The sequence below is a fragment of the Xiphophorus couchianus genome, chromosome 14 (genome assembly GCF_001444195.1).
Source record: "Xiphophorus couchianus chromosome 14, X_couchianus-1.0, whole genome shotgun sequence".
NCBI lineage: Eukaryota > Metazoa > Chordata > Actinopteri > Cyprinodontiformes > Poeciliidae > Xiphophorus > Xiphophorus couchianus.
In genome coordinates this window covers 21,907,278-21,935,189 of record NC_040241.1, presented here as the reverse complement: position 1 = coordinate 21,935,189, position 27,912 = coordinate 21,907,278, and the positions used below count along the sequence as shown (strand labels likewise).

The 27,912-nt window shown below is 36.4% G+C and overlaps 4 protein-coding genes and 3 long non-coding RNA genes across 11 annotated transcripts in view; 4 read left to right on the top strand and 3 right to left on the bottom strand.

Moving 5' to 3' along the window:
* The window catches only part of LOC114156874 (gastrula zinc finger protein XlCGF57.1-like), a 123,850-nt gene that overhangs the window by 39,805 nt on the left and 56,133 nt on the right, over positions 1-27,912 (top strand). Inside the window, exon 4 of one of the 5 annotated variants that reach the window (XM_028037463.1) lies at positions 573-2,487. The exons of the other annotated variants lie outside the window; for them this stretch is intronic. Coding sequence (XP_027893264.1) covers positions 573-1,363 — 791 coding nt within the window. The 3' untranslated portion in view covers positions 1,364-2,487. Of the gene's footprint in view, positions 1-572; positions 2,488-27,912 lie in introns of those variants that run through there. 5 annotated transcript variants of the gene reach the window in all.
* On the bottom strand, positions 442-4,274 carry LOC114157007 (uncharacterized). Its single transcript, XR_003598059.1, has 2 exons — positions 4,146-4,274; positions 442-560 (listed from the first exon to the last, which is right to left on the bottom strand). It is a non-coding gene; the product is annotated as an uncharacterized LOC114157007 (long non-coding RNA).
* Positions 5,820-10,944, top strand: LOC114156934 (gastrula zinc finger protein XlCGF57.1-like). Its single transcript, XM_028037564.1, has 2 exons — positions 5,820-6,141; positions 8,523-10,944. Exons 1-2 carry the CDS (start codon positions 6,066-6,068, stop codon positions 9,818-9,820), a joined length of 1,374 nt encoding a protein of 457 aa, XP_027893365.1. The 5' UTR covers positions 5,820-6,065; the 3' UTR covers positions 9,821-10,944.
* On the bottom strand, positions 8,899-12,731 carry LOC114157006 (uncharacterized). Its single transcript, XR_003598058.1, has 2 exons — positions 12,603-12,731; positions 8,899-9,017 (listed from the first exon to the last, which is right to left on the bottom strand). It is a non-coding gene; the product is annotated as an uncharacterized LOC114157006 (long non-coding RNA).
* Positions 14,277-19,402, top strand: LOC114156933 (gastrula zinc finger protein XlCGF57.1-like). The gene is made up of 2 exons (XM_028037563.1): positions 14,277-14,598; positions 16,981-19,402. The coding sequence occupies exons 1-2, from the start codon at positions 14,523-14,525 to the stop codon at positions 18,276-18,278; spliced, it is 1,374 nt and encodes a 457-aa protein (XP_027893364.1). The 5' UTR covers positions 14,277-14,522; the 3' UTR covers positions 18,279-19,402.
* LOC114157004 (uncharacterized) lies at positions 17,357-21,189 on the bottom strand. The gene is made up of 2 exons (XR_003598055.1): positions 21,061-21,189; positions 17,357-17,475 (listed from the first exon to the last, which is right to left on the bottom strand). It is a non-coding gene; the product is annotated as an uncharacterized LOC114157004 (long non-coding RNA).
* LOC114156939 (gastrula zinc finger protein XlCGF57.1-like) lies at positions 22,737-27,824 on the top strand. The gene is made up of 2 exons (XM_028037569.1): positions 22,737-23,056; positions 25,439-27,824. Exons 1-2 carry the CDS (start codon positions 22,981-22,983, stop codon positions 26,698-26,700), a joined length of 1,338 nt encoding a protein of 445 aa, XP_027893370.1. The 5' UTR covers positions 22,737-22,980; the 3' UTR covers positions 26,701-27,824.

Here is a 27,912-nt window from a genome sequence, read left to right as displayed (position 1 = left end):
GATTAAAATAAAATTTTGATCTTTGATTGATGTTTCAAAGCTTTCATTTTTTTTCTTTTGTCCAGATCTGTGTAAAGAGGAGGTTCTCAATAAACCCAGCAACCAGGGGGAAAACTCCACTTTAGATCCAAAGAAACCAGAACATCTGCAGATAAAACAGAAACAAGAGGAACCAGAACCTCTGCAAGGAATACAGAAACAAGAGGAACCAGAACCTCTGCAGAGAATACAGAAACAAGAGGAACCAGAACCTATGCAGATAAAACAGAAACAAGAGGATCCAGAACCTCTGCAAATAAAACAGGAACAAGAGGAACCAGAACCTCTGCAGATAAAACAGAAAGAAGAGGAAACAGAACCTCAAGAGTTCAAAGAGGAAGAGAAGCAACTCTGCATCAGTCAGGATGAAGAGCATCTTGTGCTGAAACAGGAGACTGATGACATTTTGATGATGCCTTCTAAAGTGCAAAGAATCCACAATGAAACAGAACCACAGAGAAACCAACTAATCTCTCATGACTCTGCTGAGGATGACAACCAGGATCAGGAAGGAAGCAGTTCTGACGATCCAGATGAAGAACAGAAACAAAAAGAGAGATGTCAGAAAAAGAAACAGCAGAAAAGTAAAACTGACAGTTCAAAACAAAAAAGGCAAAAGAAAGCTCACCCAGACCAAAAATTACATTCCTGTAAAATTTGTAATAAAACCTTTTCTGTAAACAATACTCTGACTCTACACATGAAAATTCACACAGACGGAGAACAGTTCATCTGTTCAATGTGTAGAAAACAATACAGTTCAAAGGACGCTTTAAAGAAACACATGAGATATCATCTTGATGTGCCTTACACATGTACGATCTGTAAAAACGTATTTCCCAGTAAAAATGTTTTAATTGATCACATGCAGACTCACATGGGTGAGAAGGGACATACATGTGTGACCTGTGGAAAACATTTTGATTTCAAAAGTAATTTAAATCTTCACATGAGGAGTCACACAGGCGAGAAACCTTTTTCATGTACAATTTGTGGAAAAGAATTCAGTCAAAAAGGAACTTTAATTTGGCACATGAGAAGCCACACAGGCGAGAGGCCTTTTCCATGTACACGCTGTGACCAAAAGTTCACCAGAAAACACAATTTAATCTGTCACATGAGGTCTCACACTGGTGAGAAGCCTTTTTCATGTAAGATCTGTGGAAAACACTTTGGTTACAAATGTTATTTAAATAGTCACAAGAGGATTCACACGGGTGAGAAGCCTTTTTCATGTAAGATCTGTGGAAAAAGTTTCACTCAAAACTCTAATCTTTCTGTACACATTCAAACTCACAGGGAATTAAAACTTTATTCTGTGTGATTTGTGGAAGACCTTTCCGGTTTAAATCTAATTTACTTTTTCATATGAGAACTCACACAGGTGAGAGACCTCTCTTGTGCGACGTGTGGAAAAAGTTTCACTCGGATAACCAATTTCACTGTTCACATGAAAGAGCACATGGCATAATTTGAACCTTGAATATCAATATTCTCAGTAACTTGCTATTTGAAAGCACAGTAATTATAGCTGGGTGACATTTTGTAAATGTAGCAGCTTTGTTAAAAAAAACATTTCAAATGGATTTAGCTGAAATACTTTGAAGAAATAATCTTTTTCTGTTAGTTTTAGATTTTCATTTAAATGTTTATTTTTAAGTGAGATTGTCTCCACATTAATTGTTTGTTAATAAAAGTGAATTTGAATGCATTTAGAGTCATTGTAGATTTGTTGCACTTGTACTTTGTTTTACTTTAATGATTTTGGTTAGTGGATAGATGCTAGCTGTTACTGAATGCAATGTTTGCGCTGGTAGGTTACAAACTGATTGGAAACATACTTGTCTATATTTGAATCTGAATATCAGTTTTTTATTATGTTGTCTTTGTTGCTCAAAGAATAGTGTCGTTAGTTCATAAATCACTTAACAACTTAGCACCACAATACATTAAAGAGCTGCTGTTCTCATAGCAACCCTCCAAGTCTTCTGGTTCTGGTCTGCTCTGCATCCCCAGAACCAGAACCAAACGTGGAGAAGCAGCATTCGGCTTCTATACACCACAAATCTGGAACAAACTTCCAGAAAACTGCAAAACAGCTGAAACACTGAGTGCCTCTAAATCTCAACTAAAGACCCACGTGTTTAGAGTTTTATTCGAAATGTAATCAATAACGAATTTAATGATGTAACTTGACTGAGTGTCATGTTTTGATTCTATGTTGCATGACTTTGTGTTTTTGTGTTATGATGTAAACCTCTTTGAAATGCCTTGTTTGTGAAATGTGCTATACAAATAAAATTTGATTGATTTGATTCAGGACAAAAATAAACATTGTTGCTGAATCTCTGCTCTGTGTTTATTACCAGTATCTGTAATTTCCTGTAAATAAAACTGATGATCTTAAGGAATCGACCTGAAACTTCAAACTCATCAACTCTAAAAAAACCAAACCTGAAAACTGGATCAGGAACCAGGGAGGAACAGATGGGCTCTACTGTGGACTGCTGCTGTTTATATATGTGAAGGTTTTCCTGATTTACTTTGTTTCAAACTGAAGGTTTTATTCCAGTCTCTGTTTCCAGCCAGGACGGGGTTGTAATTATGTAAATCTATTCTGTCACACAGTCTTCTACTAAACAGAAAAAAGAAAAAGACAATTATTGTGGTAAATAAACTTTATTATATCTGAAATTCAATCCAGATCATCAATACCTTTTCTATTATCCAAAGCATAAAAATCATATCAAAGAAAAACTGACAAAACAAGACTTGGGTAAAAACTACAATTCACAGCAACTAAGAAGAATATGCAGATTTTTAAACAAAGAGGGAAAACATGTCAGATTTCATCATTATTTAGCACAATTTCCTTCCTCAATCAGAACCATTTAGAAGAATAAATGGTGGATGATATTTAGATTCAAGTTTAGAAAACATTATTACTCTCAAAGGGCCATTAATTTGTGACCCTACAAGCACATGCAGTAACAGGTAACATATCTATTTCATCCAATCATTAAAATAAACCAAATAAGAACAAAGGATAAACACAAAATAAAGACTCCAAAATGTTCCAAGTCTAAATCTGAAAGCATTAAATCCGTTGCTCCTTTAAGAAGCTACAAATATCTCACTTATCCTCTTTAAAAAAAAAATAATGCTAACATAAAACTGCTAGAATAAAGTGAATGTTGAAGTGTTTTAACTAAATCTCCCATTTGAAATGCGTTTTAAACAAAGCTGCTACAATTAAATATGCAATACAGTTTTAATTACTCTGTTTCCAAACAGCAAATTACTAAGAATTTTGGCACTTGAGGTTCACATGATGCCATCAAACTGAGTTCTCATGTGAACGATTAAATTTCTTTTTCTGCGATGCACTGCAGTTTTCTTGCCGATCACTGATGACCAGTCTTTAAAAAAACCTGATATACCATTTTGAATTTTGGGCAACACCAATTTTTTTGTCTGAAATGTCAGTAAATGTAGCAAGAAACTTGCTGAGCTGACAACAGTAGAGTGACTATTGTGAATTACGAATGTGCAGACATAACTTTTGACTAATAGTCAAACCTCTCACGGGAGAGCAGAAGAGGACAGTCTGTGATTATCGGCTGATCACAGATCTCCAAAAATTAAGAAAAGTGACACTGATAAATCAGTGCATCCCTACTTCTCGTCTGTGTGAATTTTCATGTGAGCAGTAAGATTTTTTTTATGAGAGAAACTTCTTTTACGGTCCCACACGAGAAAGACTTCTCGCATGTGTGAGTTCTCATGTGAGAAGCTAAATGGTATTTTTGAGCAAAACTTTTTGCACAGATCCCACATGAGAAAAGCTTCTCACTTGTGTGAGTCATCATGTGCTGACGTAAACCAGATCGACATGTAAAGGCTTTTCCACAATTCCCACATGGAAAAGGCTTCTCACCTGTGTGAGTTCTCATGTGAGCAGTTAAAATTGTTTTACGAGTGAAAACAGTGCAGTGCAGACACAGTATCAATACAGTTTTGCTTTGGGTCGAAACGATACATGACGCCTCATTTATCCATCACTACTTTAAACGGTCTCGTTAGTAAAACGTGAAGGTGTTTCGTACCTGTCCGATGTAAAATTATCTTCGGTATCCGAGTGAAATCCATCAGTCTGCGCTGATCCTCCATCTCTTCCTCGATCTTAACGTTGATTTCTTTCAATGTTTCTCCAGCAGGAGTTACCTGCTCGTTCATAAACTGTAGTGATGTTACGTGATGTGCCGAGGCTTCGAGGCGTGTGTCGAGTAATGGAGGGGGCGTTTCCGTAAAGCGCGTATCGAGGCTTGCTTCATTTAGGGGAGGAGCCGAAAACGATGACGTCCGAAGCCTCGCTGCCCGGCTGTATCACGTGACTGCTTCGGGAAGTGGCTCAGAGTTTGGCGCGGGGTTTGACGGCTTTAGAAACCCCACAGGCTCCATTCAAAATGTGGGTTGTTGTAGGCGAGTTGCGGTCAGTTGAGAGAGTGGATAGAGTTTTGATAGTTTGGATAGCAGAGTTTGGATAGTGGTTATTTAGTTTGAGACAGTTAGTTTGGTGTTTGGAGAGTTTAGGACAGACAGACGGACGGACGGACGGATGGATGGATGGATGGATGGATGGATAGATAGATAGATAGATAGATAGATAGATAGATAGATAGATAGATTTAGGAGCGCGAGGACAGGATAGGAGAAGGATGGAGCCAGTGAGAAAGAGGAGGATTTCCCCTCCTCTTTCGAATTGATAAGCCCTAACAAGGTAAGGTAAGGTGAACTGAACATTTGCAAATGCATTATGTTTGCTTATGAGGAACTGTATTTTTCACTGTTTCTTATTTTCTGTAAAGGTGAGGTGTTTATTGTGCTCCAAGGAGTTGGGGTACAATAATAACACCTCATCCATGTAGTGTCAAAAAAGAGAAATCGTTTGAAACCAAAAACTGTGGAGAAATTGTTGTTTCTTAATAAAAATGCATGAAATCATCCAAGTTACACAAGCATTAGCCTATTCACTACCCCTCCCTAGTTCCACAAGCACTTTCACTGTCCTCTGTCTGATTAAGCCCAGGCCATTTTTCTAGAGTTACAGAAAAACATTATTACACAACATGCAATATCACATGACACTACTATTTTGGGAATAATTACACACAGAGGATACATTCAAACAATATTTTATTATACACATATGTGTATACATAATTTATGTAGACAAATGATTTCGTCCTACACCTTTTGTGAAGTCATTCCCAAGAGCCATAATAGACAAAAATTCAATGCATCACACGTGTTAAGATACAGCTGGCTGTGATTATACACCTGGCCAGTAGGTGGTTTCGTGTGCACATGAAGCCTCAAGAAATGAACCCTTTCTCGAACCAATTGGCTCAAGTGGTTCAATGCCTCAGGCTTCATCTCACCATCACTAATAAACTCCCTCTCAGGCTGAACTGAAGACATTTTTATTGCAAACACGCAAATGTTTACCTAAAACCGTCTTCAAATTACCTTCTAACAAAAGAAAGCTAAGCTACCGTGTGCGTCGTGTAATTTCGTGTGTTCCACTGTGGCTGAACTGAAGAAACTGTAAACGACTTTTAGTTCCGCTTTGAATTTTCGATGAGTCTCCTCTTTTTATAGTAAGTTATATTAAATAAATTACACTATTTTGAAATTGAGTTATAAAACTAAATGAATATTTCAATAATATTTTAATTTACTAACTATAAATGTATATTAAGAGGTGAATCACAGCGGATCTTATCATTCGTTTACAGTTTCTTCAGGACAGCCACAGCGACACACCCGGAAAATGAAAACAGAGCACAGGATAGAGTTGGTGCTTCTTTTGTTAGTCGGTTGTTTGAAGACGGGTTTGAGGTTTAGCTAAATATTTGAGTGTTTTCAGTAAAAATCTACTCATTTTAAGCCTCAGAGAGAGTTTATCAACGAGCAGGTAACTCCTGCTGGAGAAACATTCAGAGTTTAAAGAAATCAACGTTAAGATGGAGGACAAGATGGAGTATCAGCACAGACTGCTGTTTTTTACCCGGATACCGAAGATAATCTTACACCGGATAGGTACGAAACACTCTTAAATTTTCCTCAGAAGAGTTTAAAAACAAGTTAAAGACAGCTATAGACAAGATAGGAAATTTTTCAGGGCCGATCCTGAACTCAAACTAAAAGACTCAGAAATATCAAATCAGTTCCCGCCGGAAATAAATAAATAAATACTTAGAATGATTAACTCTGACCTCGACTATTTACTATTCATTATATAATATGAAAACCTGGGAACGCCTCGGGATTCCCCCGGAAGAGCTGGAAGAAGTGGCCGGGGAGAGGGAAGTCTGGGCCTCCCTTCTGAGGCTGCCACGCCCGCGACCCGACCAGGATAAACGGGAGAAAATGGATGGATGGATGTAACATCAAATTACAGTTTGTTCGTGACTCCCTCATCTCTACTTCACCAGTTTAAGAAAGTACTGGTTAAAGTTTGCGCTTAAAATGATTAGTTTTACTAACTAACTAAAATTATTAGTTTATAATTAGTTTTATGTTTTGTGCTTAATCTTGTATTTCATTATTGTTTAGATTCGTTCTATGTTAAATTATGGCTCATATTTTGTGTTCTCTTTTATTTGTATAAATGTAGAACCAAGTCTGTTAAGTGTTGATTGAAAAATGAATATTGAGCATATTAAAACTCATGTAATCTTAACAGTGGGTAAGTTGTTTTAAAGCTATAGACTCAAAATTAATGCCAGGAACAACTACAACAATGATTCTTGGCTTCTGAACAGAGAAAACAAATGGTTTGAAGGAAGGGTGAAAGACTCTTTGCCAAAAACAGAAAAAATCAACTCTGAACTGAGGGTGAAGGTTACAACTTTATCTGCAAATTTGTTTTGAACCTAATTCAAAAAAAATTGCATGAGCATTCCCACCATTGCACTCCAAACAAAAGAACCAAAGAAACCAGGTGGGGGATGAGCGGGTTGTTGATTTACATCTGACTGGGAATGAACTGAAGAGGAGGGACCTCCATGAATTAAAAAGAGAAAAAGAGTCAGATTACAACACCAAGTTGCTGAACTGCAAAACTCCTACATGGGAGTCAATAATGGAGGTAAAAGTATTTGTGCCCTGTAACCGAGAAGTTTAAGTTTCCAAGAAAAATCCTTTGAGTTTTTTAATTGTAGATTTTCTTTCATATTTCACAAATACAAAACAGCAGTTACCTCTTCAAATTCTTAACAACAAGACACAAATCATAGTCTTTGAGTCACACTTTAAAAAATATCTTAGTTTTGTCCCTAAATATCCAAAACAAATGGTGGAAAAGAATTTTGCACACTTGTGTCAAGAAAAATTAATTTGCGAATATTTATCACTCGCTACATTTAATATCTTCAAACTGCTGCAGTTTAAAACGTTTCTTCTTTTAGCTCAGGTAGAATGACCAAAATAATTGAAACACGTTTCAATAATGTTCAGTTATGTTTATTTGTATCCAGATTTCAGCAACAAGAAAGTTCAAAGTGCTTAACATCATAAAATACAAAGTCATAAAAACACACAGTGAATAATTGAAACATTATATTTTCAGGTATCAACAATCATTGAATCGATGAAATTCTCCTTCCATTGTCGCCACTTGAGTTATTGTAATCACTGCTTTATACAGTCAGTAAAAGCACACCAGTTTTTTATTTTGTTGTAATTTATGTCTTTACATGTCATTTTGTTGGCTAAGCCTCTAGTTTGTACTTGTGATGCTTCTGTGCTTTCTTGTTTGAAATCCTCTTCTCATCTCTCCAGGCTTTCTCCATGCTGCAGTTTTAATTTTATAACCTGAGTTTAGGTGGTTTGATAACATTGTTATCTCGATTCTCCATGTTCTTTGCCACTTCAGCTGCTGAGTTGTGGACGTGTTTCATCCTCATAAGATTCCCTGAGATTAGCTGAGTTTAGGGTCTGGAAGTTGATCTTCTTTCCTCTCAAAACCCGACTTCAGTGTATTTAGACGTCACTGTTTCAGCACATCCAGTGGTAATTCTGGTCTAATATTACTGTTTTCCAATCCAGCATCAATCCTTCCTATTGTCGGACCATTACTTAATCATTTCTTAGTCTGCAAGTTTCAATAGCTGAGATTAAAAAGCACTTTAGAGTTTTGATTTATTCTTTCTATCTGAGTATTTTATGTGTTGTATATTCTGTATCTAAAGGGAGAAAAGAAATTTTTTGGAATATTCACTAGGGAGATACTAGGATAGTGTTTGCTCACCCAGAAAAATTAACTCAACATTCATCTAATTGAGTTAATTTTTCAAACTTAAATGTTTAAATTTTAGAATATTCAAAGGAAACCATGTTTAGATGCATCAATGGATTAAAATAAAATTTTGATCTTTGATTGATGTTTCAAAGCTTTCATTTTTTTTTCTTTTGTCCAGATCTGTGTAAAGAGGAGGTTCTCAATAAACCCAGCAACCAGGGGGAAAACTCCACTTTAGATCCAAAGAAACCAGAACATCTGCAGATAAAACAGAAACAAGAGGAACCAGAACCTCTGCAAGGAATACAGAAACAAGAGGAACCAGAACCTCTGCAGAGAATACAGAAACAAGAGGAACCAGAACCTATGCAGATAAAACAGAAACAAGAGGATCCAGAACCTCTGCAAATAAAACAGGAACAAGAGGAACCAGAACCTCTGCAGATAAAACAGAAAGAAGAGGAAACAGAACCTCAAGAGTTCAAAGAGGAAGAGAAGCAACTCTGCATCAGTCAGGATGAAGAGCATCTTGTGCTGAAACAGGAGACTGATGACATTTTGATGATGCCTTCTAAAGTGCAAAGAATCCACAATGAAACAGAACCACAGAGAAACCAACTAATCTCTCATGACTCTGCTGAGGATGACAACCAGGATCAGGAAGGAAGCAGTTCTGACGATCCAGATGAAGAACAGAAACAAAAAGAGAGATGTCAGAAAAAGAAACAGCAGAAAAGTAAAACTGACAGTTCAAAACAAAAAAGGCAAAAGAAAGCTCACCCAGACCAAAAATTACATTCCTGTAAAATTTGTAATAAAACCTTTTCTGTAAACAATACTCTGACTCTACACATGAAAATTCACACAGACGGAGAACAGTTCATCTGTTCAATGTGTAGAAAACAATACAGTTCAAAGGACGCTTTAAAGAAACACATGAGATATCATCTTGATGTGCCTTACACATGTACGATCTGTAAAAACGTATTTCCCAGTAAAAATGTTTTAATTGATCACATGCAGACTCACATGGGTGAGAAGGGACATACATGTGTGACCTGTGGAAAACATTTTGATTTCAAAAGTAATTTAAATCTTCACATGAGGAGTCACACAGGCGAGAAACCTTTTTCATGTACAATTTGTGGAAAAGAATTCAGTCAAAAAGGAACTTTAATTTGGCACATGAGAAGCCACACAGGCGAGAGGCCTTTTCCATGTACACGCTGTGACCAAAAGTTCACCAGAAAACACAATTTAATCTGTCACATGAGGTCTCACACTGGTGAGAAGCCTTTTTCATGTAAGATCTGTGGAAAACACTTTGGTTACAAATGTTATTTAAATAGTCACAAGAGGATTCACACGGGTGAGAAGCCTTTTTCATGTAAGATCTGTGGAAAAAGTTTCACTCAAAACTCTAATCTTTCTGTACACATTCAAACTCACAGGGAATTAAAACTTTATTCTGTGTGATTTGTGGAAGACCTTTCCGGTTTAAATCTAATTTACTTTTTCATATGAGAACTCACACAGGTGAGAGACCTCTCTTGTGCGACGTGTGGAAAAAGTTTCACTCGGATAACCAATTTCACTGTTCACATGAAAGAGCACATGGCATAATTTGAACCTTGAATATCAATATTCTCAGTAACTTGCTATTTGAAAGCACAGTAATTATAGCTGGGTGACATTTTGTAAATGTAGCAGCTTTGTTAAAAAAAACATTTCAAATGGATTTAGCTGAAATACTTTGAAGAAATAATCTTTTTCTGTTAGTTTTAGATTTTCATTTAAATGTTTATTTTTAAGTGAGATTGTCTCCACATTAATTGTTTGTTAATAAAAGTGAATTTGAATGCATTTAGAGTCATTGTAGATTTGTTGCACTTGTACTTTGTTTTACTTTAATGATTTTGGTTAGTGGATAGATGCTAGCTGTTACTGAATGCAATGTTTGCGCTGGTAGGTTACAAACTGATTGGAAACATACTTGTCTATATTTGAATCTGAATATCAGTTTTTTATTATGTTGTCTTTGTTGCTCAAAGAATAGTGTCGTTAGTTCATAAATCACTTAACAACTTAGCACCACAATACATTAAAGAGCTGCTGTTCTCATAGCAACCCTCCAAGTCTTCTGGTTCTGGTCTGCTCTGCATCCCCAGAACCAGAACCAAACGTGGAGAAGCAGCATTCGGCTTCTATACACCACAAATCTGGAACAAACTTCCAGAAAACTGCAAAACAGCTGAAACACTGAGTGCCTCTAAATCTCAACTAAAGACCCACGTGTTTAGAGTTTTATTCGAAATGTAATCAATAACGAATTTAATGATGTAACTTGACTGAGTGTCATGTTTTGATTCTATGTTGCATGACTTTGTGTTTTTGTGTTATGATGTAAACCTCTTTGAAATGCCTTGTTTGTGAAATGTGCTATACAAATAAAATTTGATTGATTTGATTCAGGACAAAAATAAACATTGTTGCTGAATCTCTGCTCTGTGTTTATTACCAGTATCTGTAATTTCCTGTAAATAAAACTGATGATCTTAAGGAATCGACCTGAAACTTCAAACTCATCAACTCTAAAAAAACCAAACCTGAAAACTGGATCAGGAACCAGGGAGGAACAGATGGGCTCTACTGTGGACTGCTGCTGTTTATATATGTGAAGGTTTTCCTGATTTACTTTGTTTCAAACTGAAGGTTTTATTCCAGTCTCTGTTTCCAGCCAGGACGGGGTTGTAATTATGTAAATCTATTCTGTCACACAGTCTTCTACTAAACAGAAAAAAGAAAAAGACAATTATTGTGGTAAATAAACTTTATTATATCTGAAATTCAATCCAGATCATCAATACCTTTTCTATTATCCAAAGCATAAAAATCATATCAAAGAAAAACTGACAAAACAAGACTTGGGTAAAAACTACAATTCACAGCAACTAAGAAGAATATGCAGATTTTTAAACAAAGAGGGAAAACATGTCAGATTTCATCATTATTTAGCACAATTTCCTTCCTCAATCAGAACCATTTAGAAGAATAAATGGTGGATGATATTTAGATTCAAGTTTAGAAAACATTATTACTCTCAAAGGGCCATTAATTTGTGACCCTACAAGCACATGCAGTAACAGGTAACATATCTATTTCATCCAATCATTAAAATAAACCAAATAAGAACAAAGGATAAACACAAAATAAAGACTCCAAAATGTTCCAAGTCTAAATCTGAAAGCATTAAATCCGTTGCTCCTTTAAGAAGCTACAAATATCTCACTTATCCTCTTTAAAAAAAAAATAATGCTAACATAAAACTGCTAGAATAAAGTGAATGTTGAAGTGTTTTAACTAAATCTCCCATTTGAAATGCGTTTTAAACAAAGCTGCTACAATTAAATATGCAATACAGTTTTAATTACTCTGTTTCCAAACAGCAAATTACTAAGAATTTTGGCACTTGAGGTTCACATGATGCCATCAAACTGAGTTCTCATGTGAACGATTAAATTTCTTTTTCTGCGATGCACTGCAGTTTTCTTGCCGATCACTGATGACCAGTCTTTAAAAAAACCTGATATACCATTTTGAATTTTGGGCAACACCAATTTTTTTGTCTGAAATGTCAGTAAATGTAGCAAGAAACTTGCTGAGCTGACAACAGTAGAGTGACTATTGTGAATTACGAATGTGCAGACATAACTTTTGACTAATAGTCAAACCTCTCACGGGAGAGCAGAAGAGGACAGTCTGTGATTATCGGCTGATCACAGATCTCCAAAAATTAAGAAAAGTGACACTGATAAATCAGTGCATCCCTACTTCTCGTCTGTGTGAATTTTCATGTGAGCAGTAAGATTTTTTTTATGAGAGAAACTTCTTTTACGGTCCCACACGAGAAAGACTTCTCGCATGTGTGAGTTCTCATGTGAGAAGCTAAATGGTATTTTTGAGCAAAACTTTTTGCACAGATCCCACATGAGAAAAGCTTCTCACTTGTGTGAGTCATCATGTGCTGACGTAAACCAGATCGACATGTAAAGGCTTTTCCACAATTCCCACATGGAAAAGGCTTCTCACCTGTGTGAGTTCTCATGTGAGCAGTTAAAATTGTTTTACGAGTGAAAACAGTGCAGTGCAGACACAGTATCAATACAGTTTTGCTTTGGGTCGAAACGATACATGACGCCTCATTTATCCATCACTACTTTAAACGGTCTCGTTAGTAAAACGTGAAGGTGTTTCGTACCTGTCCGATGTAAAATTATCTTCGGTATCCGAGTGAAATCCATCAGTCTGCGCTGATCCTCCATCTCTTCCTCGATCTTAACGTTGATTTCTTTCAATGTTTCTCCAGCAGGAGTTACCTGCTCGTTCATAAACTGTAGTGATGTTACGTGATGTGCCGAGGCTTCGAGGCGTGTGTCGAGTAATGGAGGGGGCGTTTCCGTAAAGCGCGTATCGAGGCTTGCTTCATTTAGGGGAGGAGCCGAAAACGATGACGTCCGAAGCCTCGCTGCCCGGCTGTATCACGTGACTGCTTCGGGAAGTGGCTCAGAGTTTGGCGCGGGGTTTGACGGCTTTAGAAACCCCACAGGCTCCATTCAAAATGTGGGTTGTTGTAGGCGAGTTGCGGTCAGTTGAGAGAGTGGATAGAGTTTTGATAGTTTGGATAGCAGAGTTTGGATAGTGGTTATTTAGTTTGAGACAGTTAGTTTGGTGTTTGGAGAGTTTAGGACAGACAGACGGACGGACGGACGGATGGATGGATGGATGGATGGATGGATAGATAGATAGATAGATAGATAGATAGATAGATAGATAGATAGATTTAGGAGCGCGAGGACAGGATAGGAGAAGGATGGAGCCAGTGAGAAAGAGGAGGATTTCCCCTCCTCTTTCGAATTGATAAGCCCTAACAAGGTAAGGTAAGGTGAACTGAACATTTGCAAATGCATTATGTTTGCTTATGAGGAACTGTATTTTTCACTGTTTCTTATTTTCTGTAAAGGTGAGGTGTTTATTGTGCTCCAAGGAGTTGGGGTACAATAATAACACCTCATCCATGTAGTGTCAAAAAAGAGAAATCGTTTGAAACCAAAAACTGTGGAGAAATTGTTGTTTCTTAATAAAAATGCATGAAATCATCCAAGTTACACAAGCATTAGCCTATTCACTACCCCTCCCTAGTTCCACAAGCACTTTCACTGTCCTCTGTCTGATTAAGCCCAGGCCATTTTTCTAGAGTTACAGAAAAACATTATTACACAACATGCAATATCACATGACACTACTATTTTGGGAATAATTACACACAGAGGATACATTCAAACAATATTTTATTATACACATATGTGTATACATAATTTATGTAGACAAATGATTTCGTCCTACACCTTTTGTGAAGTCATTCCCAAGAGCCATAATAGACAAAAATTCAATGCATCACACGTGTTAAGATACAGCTGGCTGTGATTATACACCTGGCCAGTAGGTGGTTTCGTGTGCACATGAAGCCTCAAGAAATGAACCCTTTCTCGAACCAATTGGCTCAAGTGGTTCAATGCCTCAGGCTTCATCTCACCATCACTAATAAACTCCCTCTCAGGCTGAACTGAAGACATTTTTATTGCAAACACGCAAATGTTTACCTAAAACCGTCTTCAAATTACCTTCTAACAAAAGAAAGCTAAGCTACCGTGTGCGTCGTGTAATTTCGTGTGTTCCACTGTGGCTGAACTGAAGAAACTGTAAACGACTTTTAGTTCCGCTTTGAATTTTCGATGAGTCTCCTCTTTTTATAGTAAGTTATATTAAATAAATTACACTATTTTGAAATTGAGTTATAAAACTAAATGAATATTTCAATAATATTTTAATTTACTAACTATAAATGTATATTAAGAGGTGAATCACAGCGGATCTTATCATTCGTTTACAGTTTCTTCAGGACAGCCACAGCGACACACCCGGAAAATGAAAACAGAGCACAGGATAGAGTTGGTGCTTCTTTTGTTAGTCGGTTGTTTGAAGACGGGTTTGAGGTTTAGCTAAATATTTGAGTGTTTTCAGTAAAAATCTACTCATTTTAAGCCTCAGAGAGAGTTTATCAACGAGCAGGTAACTCCTGCTGGAGAAACATTCAGAGTTTAAAGAAATCAACGTTAAGATGGAGGACAAGATGGAGTATCAGCACAGACTGCTGTTTTTTACCCGGATACCGAAGATAATCTTACACCGGATAGGTACGAAACACTCTTAAATTTTCCTCAGAAGAGTTAAAAACAAGTTAAAGACAGCTATAGACAAGATAGGAAATTTTTCAGGGCCGATCCTGAACTCAAACTAAAAGACTCAGAAATATCAAATCAGTTCCCGCCGGAAATAAATAAATAAATACTTAGAATGATTAACTCTGACCTCGACTATTTACTATTCATTATATAATATGAAAACCTGGGAACGCCTCGGGATTCCCCCGGAAGAGCTGGAAGAAGTGGCCGGGGAGAGGGAAGTCTGGGCCTCCCTTCTGAGGCTGCCACGCCCGCGACCCGACCAGGATAAACGGGAGAAAATGGATGGATGGATGTAACATCAAAATTACAGTTTGTTCGTGACTCCCTCATCTCTACTTCACCAGTTTAAGAAAGTACTGGTTAAAGTTTGCGCTTAAAATGATTAGTTTTACTAACTAACTAAAATTATTAGTTTATAATTAGTTTTATGTTTTGTGCTTAATCTTGTATTTCATTATTGTTTAGATTCGTTCTATGTTAAATTATGGCTCATATTTTGTGTTCTCTTTTATTTGTATAAATGTAGAACCAAGTCTGTTAAGTGTTGATTGAAAAATGAATATTGAGCATATTAAAACTCATGTAATCTTAACAGTGGGTAAGTTGTTTTAAAGCTATAGACTCAAAATTAATGCCAGGAACAACTACAACAATGATTCTTGGCTTCTGAACAGAGAAAACAAATGGTTTGAAGGAAGGGTGAAAGACTCTTTGCCAAAAACAGAAAAAATCAACTCTGAACTGAGGGTGAAGGTTACAACTTTATCTGCAAATTTGTTTTGAACCTAATTCAAAAAAAATTGCATGAGCATTCCCACCATTGCACTCCAAACAAAAGAACCAAAGAAACCAGGTGGGGGATGAGCGGGTTGTTGATTTACATCTGACTGGGAATGAACTGAAGAGGAGGGACCTCCATGAATTAAAAAGAGAAAAAGAGTCAGATTACAACACCAAGTTGCTGAACTGCAAAACTCCTACATGGGAGTCAATAATGGAGGTAAAAGTATTTGTGCCCTGTAACCGAGAAGTTTAAGTTTCCAAGAAAAATCCTTTGAGTTTTTTAATTGTAGATTTTCTTTCATATTTCACAAATACAAAACAGCAGTTACCTCTTCAAATTCTTAACAACAAGACACAAATCATAGTCTTTGAGTCACACTTTAAAAAAATATCTTAGTTTTGTCCCTAAATATCCAAAACAAATGGTGGAAAAGAATTTTGCACACTTGTGTCAAGAAAAATTAATTTGCGAATATTTATCACTCGCTACATTTAATATCTTCAAACTGCTGCAGTTTAAAACGTTTCTTCTTTTAGCTCAGGTAGAATGACCAAAATAATTGAAACACGTTTCAATAATGTTCAGTTATGTTTATTTGTATCCAGATTTCAGCAACAAGAAAGTTCAAAGTGCTTAACATCATAAAAATACAAAGTCATAAAAACACACAGTGAATAATTGAAACATTATATTTTCAGGTATCAACAATCATTGAATCGATGAAATTCTCCTTCCATTGTCGCCACTTGAGTTATTGTAATCACTGCTTTATACAGTCAGTAAAAGCACACCAGTTTTTTATTTTGTTGTAATTTATGTCTTTACATGTCATTTTGTTGGCTAAGCCTCTAGTTTGTACTTGTGATGCTTCTGTGCTTTCTTGTTTGAAATCCTCTTCTCATCTCTCCAGGCTTTCTCCATGCTGCAGTTTTAATTTTATAACCTGAGTTTAGGTGGTTTGATAACATTGTTATCTCGATTCTCCATGTTCTTTGCCACTTCAGCTGCTGAGTTGTGGACGTGTTTCATCCTCATAAGATTCCCTGAGATTAGCTGAGTTTAGGGTCTGGAAGTTGATCTTCTTTCCTCTCAAAACCCGACTTCAGTGTATTTAGACGTCACTGTTTCAGCACATCCAGTGGTAATTCTGGTCTAATATTACTGTTTTCCAATCCAGCATCAATCCTTCCTATTGTCGGACCATTACTTAATCATTTCTTAGTCTGCAAGTTTCAATAGCTGAGATTAAAAAGCACTTTAGAGTTTTGATTTATTCTTTCTATCTGAGTATTTTATGTGTTGTATATTCTGTATCTAAAGGGAGAAAAGAAATTTTTTGGAATATTCACTAGGGAGATACTAGGATAGTGTTTGCTCACCCAGAAAAATTAACTCAACATTCATCTAATTGAGTTAATTTTTCAAACTTAAATGTTTAAATTTTAGAATATTCAAAGGAAACCATGTTTAGATGCATCAATGGATTAAAATAAAATTTTGATCTTTGATTGATGTTTCAAAGCTTTCATTTTTTTTCTTTTGTCCAGATCTGTGTAAAGAGGAGGTTCTCAATAAACCCAGCAACCAGGGGGAAAACTCCACTTTAGATCCAAAGAAACCAGAACATCTGCAGATAAAACAGAAACAAGAGGAACCAGAACCTCTGCAAGGAATACAGAAACAAGAGGAACCAGAACCTCTGCAGAGAATACAGAAACAAGAGGAACCAGAACCTATGCAGATAAAACAGAAACAAGAGGATCCAGAACCTCTGCAAATAAAACAGGAACAAGAGGAACCAGAACCTCTGCAGATAAAACAGAAAGAAGAGGAAACAGAACCTCAAGAGTTCAAAGAGGAAGAGAAGCAACTCTGCATCAGTCAGGATGAAGAGCATCTTGTGCTGAAACAGGAGACTGATGACATTTTGATGATGCCTTCTAAAGTGCAAAGAATCCACAATGAAACAGAACCACAGAGAAACCAACTAATCTCTCATGACTCTGCTGAGGATGACAACCAGGATCAGGAAGGAAGCAGTTCTGACGATCCAGATGAAGAACAGAAACAAAAAGAGAGATGTCAGAAAAAGAAACAGCAGAAAAGTAAAACTGACAGTTCAAAACAAAAAAGGCAAAAGAAAGCTCACCCAGACCAAAAATTACATTCCTGTAAAATTTGTAATAAAACCTTTTCTGTAAACAATACTCTGACTCTACACATGAAAATTCACACAGACGGAGAACAGTTCATCTGTTCAATGTGTAGAAAACAATACAGTTCAAAGGACGCTTTAAAGAAACACATGAGATATCATCTTGATGTGCCTTACACATGTACGATCTGTAAAAACGTATTTCCCAGTAAAAATGTTTTAATTGATCACATGCAGACTCACATGGGTGAGAAGGGACATACATGTGTGACCTGTGGAAAACATTTTGATTTCAAAAGTAATTTAAATCTTCACATGAGGAGTCACACAGGCGAGAAACCTTTTTCATGTACAATTTGTGGAAAAGAATTCAGTCAAAAAGGAACTTTAATTTGGCACATGAGAAGCCACACAGGCGAGAGGCCTTTTCCATGTACACGCTGTGACCAAAAGTTCACCAGAAAACACAATTTAATCTGTCACATGAGGTCTCACACTGGTGAGAAGCCTTTTTCATGTAAGATCTGTGGAAAACACTTTGGTTACAAATGTTATTTAAATAGTCACAAGAGGATTCACACGGGTGAGAAGCCTTTTTCATGTAAGATCTGTGGAAAAAGTTTCACTCAAAACTCTAATCTTTCTGTACACATTCAAACTCACAGGGAATTAAAACTTTATTCTGTGTGATTTGTGGAAGACCTTTCCGGTTTAAATCTAATTTACTTTTTCATATGAGAACTCACACAGGTGAGAGACCTCTCTTGTGCGACGTGTGGAAAAAGTTTCACTCGGATAACCAATTTCACTGTTCACATGAAAGAGCACATGGCATAATTTGAACCTTGAATATCAATATTCTCAGTAACTTGCTATTTGAAAGCACAGTAATTATAGCTGGGTGACATTTTGTAAATGTAGCAGCTTTGTTAAAAAAAACATTTCAAATGGATTTAGCTGAAATACTTTGAAGAAATAATCTTTTTCTGTTAGTTTTAGATTTTCATTTAAATGTTTATTTTTAAGTGAGATTGTCTCCACATTAATTGTTTGTTAATAAAAGTGAATTTGAATGCATTTAGAGTCATTGTAGATTTGTTGCACTTGTACTTTGTTTTACTTTAATGATTTTGGTTAGTGGATAGATGCTAGCTGTTACTGAATGCAATGTTTGCGCTGGTAGGTTACAAACTGATTGGAAACATACTTGTCTATATTTGAATCTGAATATCAGTTTTTTATTATGTTGTCTTTGTTGCTCAAAGAATAGTGTCGTTAGTTCATAAATCACTTAACAACTTAGCACCACAATACATTAAAGAGCTGCTGTTCTCATAGCAACCCTCCAAGTCTTCTGGTTCTGGTCTGCTCTGCATCCCCAGAACCAGAACCAAACGTGGAGAAGCAGCATTCGGCTTCTATACACCACAAATCTGGAACAAACTTCCAGAAAACTGCAAAACAGCTGAAACACTGAGTGCCTCTAAATCTCAACTAAAGACCCACGTGTTTAGAGTTTTATTCGAAATGTAATCAATAACGAATTTAATGATGTAACTTGACTGAGTGTCATGTTTTGATTCTATGTTGCATGACTTTGTGTTTTTGTGTTATGATGTAAACCTCTTTGAAATGCCTTGTTTGTGAAATGTGCTATACAAATAAAATTTGATTGATTTGATTCAGGACAAAAATAAACATTGTTGCTGAATCTCTGCTCTGTGTTTATTACCAGTATCTGTAATTTCCTGTAAATAAAACTGATGATCTTAAGGAATCGACCTGAAACTTCAAACTCATCAACTCTAAAAAAACCAAACCTGAAAACTGGATCAGGAACCAGGGAGGAACAGATGGGCTCTACTGTGGACTGCTGCTGTTTATATATGTGAAGGTTTTCCTGATTTACTTTGTTTCAAACTGAAGGTTTTATTCCAGTCTCTGTTTCCAGCCAGGACGGGGTTGTAATTATGTAAATCTATTCTGTCACACAGTCTTCTACTAAACAGAAAAAAGAAAAAGACAATTATTGTGGTAAATAAACTTTATTATATCTGAAATTCAATCCAGATCATCAATACCTTTTCTATTATCCAAAGCATAAAAATCATATCAAAGAAAAACTGACAAAACAAGACTTGGGTAAAAACTACAATTCACAGCAACTAAGAAGAATATGCAGATTTTTAAACAAAGAGGGAAAACATGTCAGATTTCATCATTATTTAGCACAATTTCCTTCCTCAATCAGAACCATTTAGAAGAATAAATGGTGGATGATATTTAGATTCAAGTTTAGAAAACATTATTACTCTCAAAGGGCCATTAATTTGTGACCCTACAAGCACATGCAGTAACAGGTAACATATCTATTTCATCCAATCATTAAAATAAACCAAATAAGAACAAAGGATAAACACAAAATAAAGACTCCAAAATGTTCCAAGTCTAAATCTGAAAGCATTAAATCCGTTGCTCCTTTAAGAAGCTACAAATATCTCACTTATCCTCTTTAAAAAAAAAATAATGCTAACATAAAACTGCTAGAATAAAGTGAATGTTGAAGTGTTTTAACTAAATCTCCCATTTGAAATGCGTTTTAAACAAAGCTGCTACAATTAAATATGCAATACAGTTTTAATTACTCTGTTTCCAAACAGCAAATTACTAAGAATTTTGGCACTTGAGGTTCACATGATGCCATCAAACTGAGTTCTCATGTGAACGATTAAATTTCTTTTTCTGCGATGCACTGCAGTTTTCTTGCCGATCACTGATGACCAGTCTTTAAAAAAACCTGATATACCATTTTGAATTTTGGGCAACACCAATTTTTTTGTCTGAAATGTCAGTAAATGTAGCAAGAAACTTGCTGAGCTGACAACAGTAGAGTGACTATTGTGAATTACGAATGTGCAGACATAACTTTTGACTAATAGTCAAACCTCTCACGGGAGAGCAGAAGAGGACAGTCTGTGATTATCGGCTGATCACAGATCTCCAAAAATTAAGAAAAGTGACACTGATAAATCAGTGCATCCCTACTTCTCGTCTGTGTGAATTTTCATGTGAGCAGTAAGATTTTTTTTATGAGAGAAACTTCTTTTACGGTCCCACACGAGAAAGACTTCTCGCATGTGTGAGTTCTCATGTGAGAAGCTAAATGGTATTTTTGAGCAAAACTTTTTGCACAGATCCCACATGAGAAAAGCTTCTCACTTGTGTGAGTCATCATGTGCTGACGTAAACCAGATCGACATGTAAAGGCTTTTCCACAATTCCCACATGGAAAAGGCTTCTCACCTGTGTGAGTTCTCATGTGAGCAGTTAAAATTGTTTTACGAGTGAAAACAGTGCAGTGCAGACACAGTATCAATACAGTTTTGCTTTGGGTCGAAACGATACATGACGCCTCATTTATCCATCACTACTTTAAACGGTCTCGTTAGTAAAACGTGAAGGTGTTTCGTACCTGTCCGATGTAAAATTATCTTCGGTATCCGAGTGAAATCCATCAGTCTGCGCTGATCCTCCATCTCTTCCTCGATCTTAACGTTGATTTCTTTCAATGTTTCTCCAGCAGGAGTTACCTGCTCGTTCATAAACTGTAGTGATGTTACGTGATGTGCCGAGGCTTCGAGGCGTGTGTCGAGTAATGGAGGGGGCGTTTCCGTAAAGCGCGTATCGAGGCTTGCTTCATTTAGGGGAGGAGCCGAAAACGATGACGTCCGAAGCCTCGCTGCCCGGCTGTATCACGTGACTGCTTCGGGAAGTGGCTCAGAGTTTGGCGCGGGGTTTGACGGCTTTAGAAACCCCACAGGCTCCATTCAAAATGTGGGTTGTTGTAGGCGAGTTGCGGTCAGTTGAGAGAGTGGATAGAGTTTTGATAGTTTGGATAGCAGAGTTTGGATAGTGGTTATTTAGTTTGAGACAGTTAGTTTGGTGTTTGGAGAGTTTAGGACAGACAGACGGACGGACGGACGGATGGATGGATGGATGGATGGATGGATAGATAGATAGATAGATAGATAGATAGATAGATAGATAGATAGATTTAGGAGCGCGAGGACAGGATAGGAGAAGGATGGAGCCAGTGAGAAAGAGGAGGATTTCCCCTCCTCTTTCGAATTGATAAGCCCTAACAAGGTAAGGTAAGGTGAACTGAACATTTGCAAATGCATTATGTTTGCTTATGAGGAACTGTATTTTTCACTGTTTCTTATTTTCTGTAAAGGTGAGGTGTTTATTGTGCTCCAAGGAGTTGGGGTACAATAATAACACCTCATCCATGTAGTGTCAAAAAAGAGAAATCGTTTGAAACCAAAAACTGTGGAGAAATTGTTGTTTCTTAATAAAAATGCATGAAATCATCCAAGTTACACAAGCATTAGCCTATTCACTACCCCTCCCTAGTTCCACAAGCACTTTCACTGTCCTCTGTCTGATTAAGCCCAGGCCATTTTTCTAGAGTTACAGAAAAACATTATTACACAACATGCAATATCACATGACACTACTATTTTGGGAATAATTACACACAGAGGATACATTCAAACAATATTTTATTATACACATATGTGTATACATAATTTATGTAGACAAATGATTTCGTCCTACACCTTTTGTGAAGTCATTCCCAAGAGCCATAATAGACAAAAATTCAATGCATCACACGTGTTAAGATACAGCTGGCTGTGATTATACACCTGGCCAGTAGGTGGTTTCGTGTGCACATGAAGCCTCAAGAAATGAACCCTTTCTCGAACCAATTGGCTCAAGTGGTTCAATGCCTCAGGCTTCATCTCACCATCACTAATAAACTCCCTCTCAGGCTGAACTGAAGACATTTTTATTGCAAACACGCAAATGTTTACCTAAAACCGTCTTCAAATTACCTTCTAACAAAAGAAAGCTAAGCTACCGTGTGCGTCGTGTAATTTCGTGTGTTCCACTGTGGCTGAACTGAAGAAACTGTAAACGACTTTTAGTTCCGCTTTGAATTTTCGATGAGTCTCCTCTTTTTATAGTAAGTTATATTAAATAAATTACACTATTTTGAAATTGAGTTATAAAACTAAATGAATATTTCAATAATATTTTAATTTACTAACTATAAATGTATATTAAGAGGTGAATCACAGCGGATCTTATCATTCGTTTACAGTTTCTTCAGGACAGCCACAGCGACACACCCGGAAAATGAAAACAGAGCACAGGATAGAGTTGGTGCTTCTTTTGTTAGTCGGTTGTTTGAAGACGGGTTTGAGGTTTAGCTAAATATTTGAGTGTTTTCAGTAAAAATCTACTCATTTTAAGCCTCAGAGAGAGTTTATCAACGAGCAGGTAACTCCTGCTGGAGAAACATTCAGAGTTTAAAGAAATCAACGTTAAGATGGAGGACAAGATGGAGTATCAGCACAGACTGCTGTTTTTTACCCGGATACCGAAGATAATCTTACACCGGATAGGTACGAAACACTCTTAAATTTTCCTCAGAAGAGTTAAAAACAAGTTAAAGACAGCTATAGACAAGATAGGAAATTTTTCAGGGCCGATCCTGAACTCAAACTAAAAGACTCAGAAATATCAAATCAGTTCCCGCCGGAAATAAATAAATAAATACTTAGAATGATTAACTCTGACCTCGACTATTTACTATTCATTATATAATATGAAAACCTGGGAACGCCTCGGGATTCCCCCGGAAGAGCTGGAAGAAGTGGCCGGGGAGAGGGAAGTCTGGGCCTCCCTTCTGAGGCTGCCACGCCCGCGACCCGACCAGGATAAACGGGAGAAAATGGATGGATGGATGTAACATCAAAATTACAGTTTGTTCGTGACTCCCTCATCTCTACTTCACCAGTTTAAGAAAGTACTGGTTAAAGTTTGCGCTTAAAATGATTAGTTTTACTAACTAACTAAAATTATTAGTTTATAATTAGTTTTATGTTTTGTGCTTAATCTTGTATTTCATTATTGTTTAGATTCGTTCTATGTTAAATTATGGCTCATATTTTGTGTTCTCTTTTATTTGTGTAAATGTAGAACCAAGTCTGTTAAGTGTTGATTGAAAAATGAATATTGAGCATATTAAAACTCATGTAATCTTAACAGTGGGTAAGTTGTTTTAAAGCTATAGACTCAAAATTAATGCCAGGAACAACTACAACAATGATTCTTGGCTTCTGAACAGAGAAAACAAATGGTTTGAAGGAAGGGTGAAAGACTCTTTGCCAAAAACAGAAAAAATCAACTCTGAACTGAGGGTGAAGGTTACAACTTTATCTGCAAATTTGTTTTGAACCTAATTCAAAAAAAATTGCATGAGCATTCCCACCATTGCACTCCAAACAAAAGAACCAAAGAAACCAGGTGGGGGATGAGCGGGTTGTTGATTTACATCTGACTGGGAATGAACTGAAGAGGAGGGACCTCCATGAATTAAAAAGAGAAAAAGAGTCAGATTACAACACCAAGTTGCTGAACTGCAAAACTCCTACATGGGAGTCAATAATGGAGGTAAAAGTATTTGTGCCCTGTAACCGAGAAGTTTAAGTTTCCAAGAAAAATCCTTTGAGTTTTTTAATTGTAGATTTTCTTTCATATTTCACAAATACAAAACAGCAGTTACCTCTTCAAATTCTTAACAACAAGACACAAATCATAGTCTTTGAGTCACACTTTAAAAAAATATCTTAGTTTTGTCCCTAAATATCCAAAACAAATGGTGGAAAAGAATTTTGCACACTTGTGTCAAGAAAAATTAATTTGCGAATATTTATCACTCGCTACATTTAATATCTTCAAACTGCTGCAGTTTAAAACGTTTCTTCTTTTAGCTCAGGTAGAATGACCAAAATAATTGAAACACGTTTCAATAATGTTCAGTTATGTTTATTTGTATCCAGATTTCAGCAACAAGAAAGTTCAAAGTGCTTAACATCATAAAAATACAAAGTCATAAAAACACACAGTGAATAATTGAAACATTATATTTTCAGGTATCAACAATCATTGAATCGATGAAATTCTCCTTCCATTGTCGCCACTTGAGTTATTGTAATCACTGCTTTATACAGTCAGTAAAAGCACACCAGTTTTTTATTTTGTTGTAATTTATGTCTTTACATGTCATTTTGTTGGCTAAGCCTCTAGTTTGTACTTGTGATGCTTCTGTGCTTTCTTGTTTGAAATCCTCTTCTCATCTCTCCAGGCTTTCTCCATGCTGCAGTTTTAATTTTATAACCTGAGTTTAGGTGGTTTGATAACATTGTTATCTCGATTCTCCATGTTCTTTGCCACTTCAGCTGCTGAGTTGTGGACGTGTTTCATCCTCATAAGATTCCCTGAGATTAGCTGAGTTTAGGGTCTGGAAGTTGATCTTCTTTCCTCTCAAAACCCGACTTCAGTGTATTTAGACGTCACTGTTTCAGCACATCCAGTGGTAATTCTGGTCTAATATTACTGTTTTCCAATCCAGCATCAATCCTTCCTATTGTCGGACCATTACTTAATCATTTCTTAGTCTGCAAGTTTCAATAGCTGAGATTAAAAAGCACTTTAGAGTTTTGATTTATTCTTTCTATCTGAGTATTTTATGTGTTGTATATTCTGTATCTAAAGGGAGAAAAGAAATTTTTTGGAATATTCACTAGGGAGATACTAGGATAGTGTTTGCTCACCCAGAAAAATTAACTCAACATTCATCTAATTGAGTTAATTTTTCAAACTTAAATGTTTAAATTTTAGAATATTCAAAGGAAACCATGTTTAGATGCATCAATGGATTAAAATAAAATTTTGATCTTTGATTGATGTTTCAAAGCTTTCATTTTTTTTCTTTTGTCCAGATCTGTGTAAAGAGGAGGTTCTCAATAAACCCAGCAACCAGGGGGAAAACTCCACTTTAGATCCAAAGAAACCAGAACATCTGCAGATAAAACAGAAACAAGAGGAACCAGAACCTCTGCAAGGAATACAGAAACAAGAGGAACCAGAACCTATGCAGATAAAACAGAAACAAGAGGATCCAGAACCTCTGCAAATAAAACAGGAACAAGAGGAACCAGAACCTCTGCAGATAAAACAGAAAGAAGAGGAAACAGAACCTCAAGAGTTCAAAGAGGAAGAGAAGCAACTCTGCATCAGTCAGGATGAAGAGCATCTTGTGCTGAAACAGGAGACTGATGACATTTTGATGATGCCTTCTAAAGTGCAAAGAATCCACAATGAAACAGAACCACAGAGAAACCAACTAATCTCTCATGACTCTGCTGAGGATGACAACCAGGATCAGGAAGGAAGCAGTTCTGACGATCCAGATGAAGAACAGAAACAAAAAGAGAGATGTCAGAAAAAGAAACAGCAGAAAAGTAAAACTGACAGTTCAAAACAAAAAAGGCAAAAGAAAGCTCACCCAGACCAAAAATTACATTCCTGTAAAATTTGTAATAAAACCTTTTCTGTAAACAATACTCTGACTCTACACATGAAAATTCACACAGACGGAGAACAGTTCATCTGTTCAATGTGTAGAAAACAATACAGTTCAAAGGACGCTTTAAAGAAACACATGAGATATCATCTTGATGTGCCTTACACATGTACGATCTGTAAAAACGTATTTCCCAGTAAAAATGTTTTAATTGATCACATGCAGACTCACATGGGTGAGAAGGGACATACATGTGTGACCTGTGGAAAACATTTTGATTTCAAAAGTAATTTAAATCTTCACATGAGGAGTCACACAGGCGAGAAACCTTTTTCATGTACAATTTGTGGAAAAGAATTCAGTCAAAAAGGAACTTTAATTTGGCACATGAGAAGCCACACAGGCGAGAGGCCTTTTCCATGTACACGCTGTGACCAAAAGTTCACCAGAAAACACAATTTAATCTGTCACATGAGGTCTCACACTGGTGAGAAGCCTTTTTCATGTAAGATCTGTGGAAAACACTTTGGTTACAAATGTTATTTAAATAGTCACAAGAGGATTCACACGGGTGAGAAGCCTTTTTCATGTAAGATCTGTGGAAAAAGTTTCACTCAAAACTCTAATCTTTCTGTACACATTCAAACTCACAGGGAATTAAAACTTTATTCTGTGTGATTTGTGGAAGACCTTTCCGGTTTAAATCTAATTTACTTTTTCATATGAGAACTCACACAGGTGAGAGACCTCTCTTGTGCGACGTGTGGAAAAAGTTTCACTCGGATAACCAATTTCACTGTTCACATGAAAGAGCACATGGCATAATTTGAACCTTGAATATCAATATTCTCAGTAACTTGCTATTTGAAAGCACAGTAATTATAGCTGGGTGACATTTTGTAAATGTAGCAGCTTTGTTAAAAAAAACATTTCAAATGGATTTAGCTGAAATACTTTGAAGAAATAATCTTTTTCTGTTAGTTTTAGATTTTCATTTAAATGTTTATTTTTAAGTGAGATTGTCTCCACATTAATTGTTTGTTAATAAAAGTGAATTTGAATGCATTTAGAGTCATTGTAGATTTGTTGCACTTGTACTTTGTTTTACTTTAATGATTTTGGTTAGTGGATAGATGCTAGCTGTTACTGAATGCAATGTTTGCGCTGGTAGGTTACAAACTGATTGGAAACATACTTGTCTATATTTGAATCTGAATATCAGTTTTTTATTATGTTGTCTTTGTTGCTCAAAGAATAGTGTCGTTAGTTCATAAATCACTTAACAACTTAGCACCACAATACATTAAAGAGCTGCTGTTCTCATAGCAACCCTCCAAGTCTTCTGGTTCTGGTCTGCTCTGCATCCCCAGAACCAGAACCAAACGTGGAGAAGCAGCATTCGGCTTCTATACACCACAAATCTGGAACAAACTTCCAGAAAACTGCAAAACAGCTGAAACACTGAGTGCCTCTAAATCTCAACTAAAGACCCACGTGTTTAGAGTTTTATTCGAAATGTAATCAATAACGAATTTAATGATGTAACTTGACTGAGTGTCATGTTTTGATTCTATGTTGCATGACTTTGTGTTTTTGTGTTATGATGTAAACCTCTTTGAAATGCCTTGTTTGTGAAATGTGCTATACAAATAAAATTTGATTGATTTGATTCAGGACAAAAATAAACATTGTTGCTGAATCTCTGCTCTGTGTTTATTACCAGTATCTGTAATTTCCTGTAAATAAAACTGATGATCTTAAGGAATCGACCTGAAACTTCAAACTCATCAACTCTAAAAAAACCAAACCTGAAAACTGGATCAGGAACCAGGGAGGAACAGATGGGCTCTACTGTGGACTGCTGCTGTTTATATATGTGAAGGTTTTCCT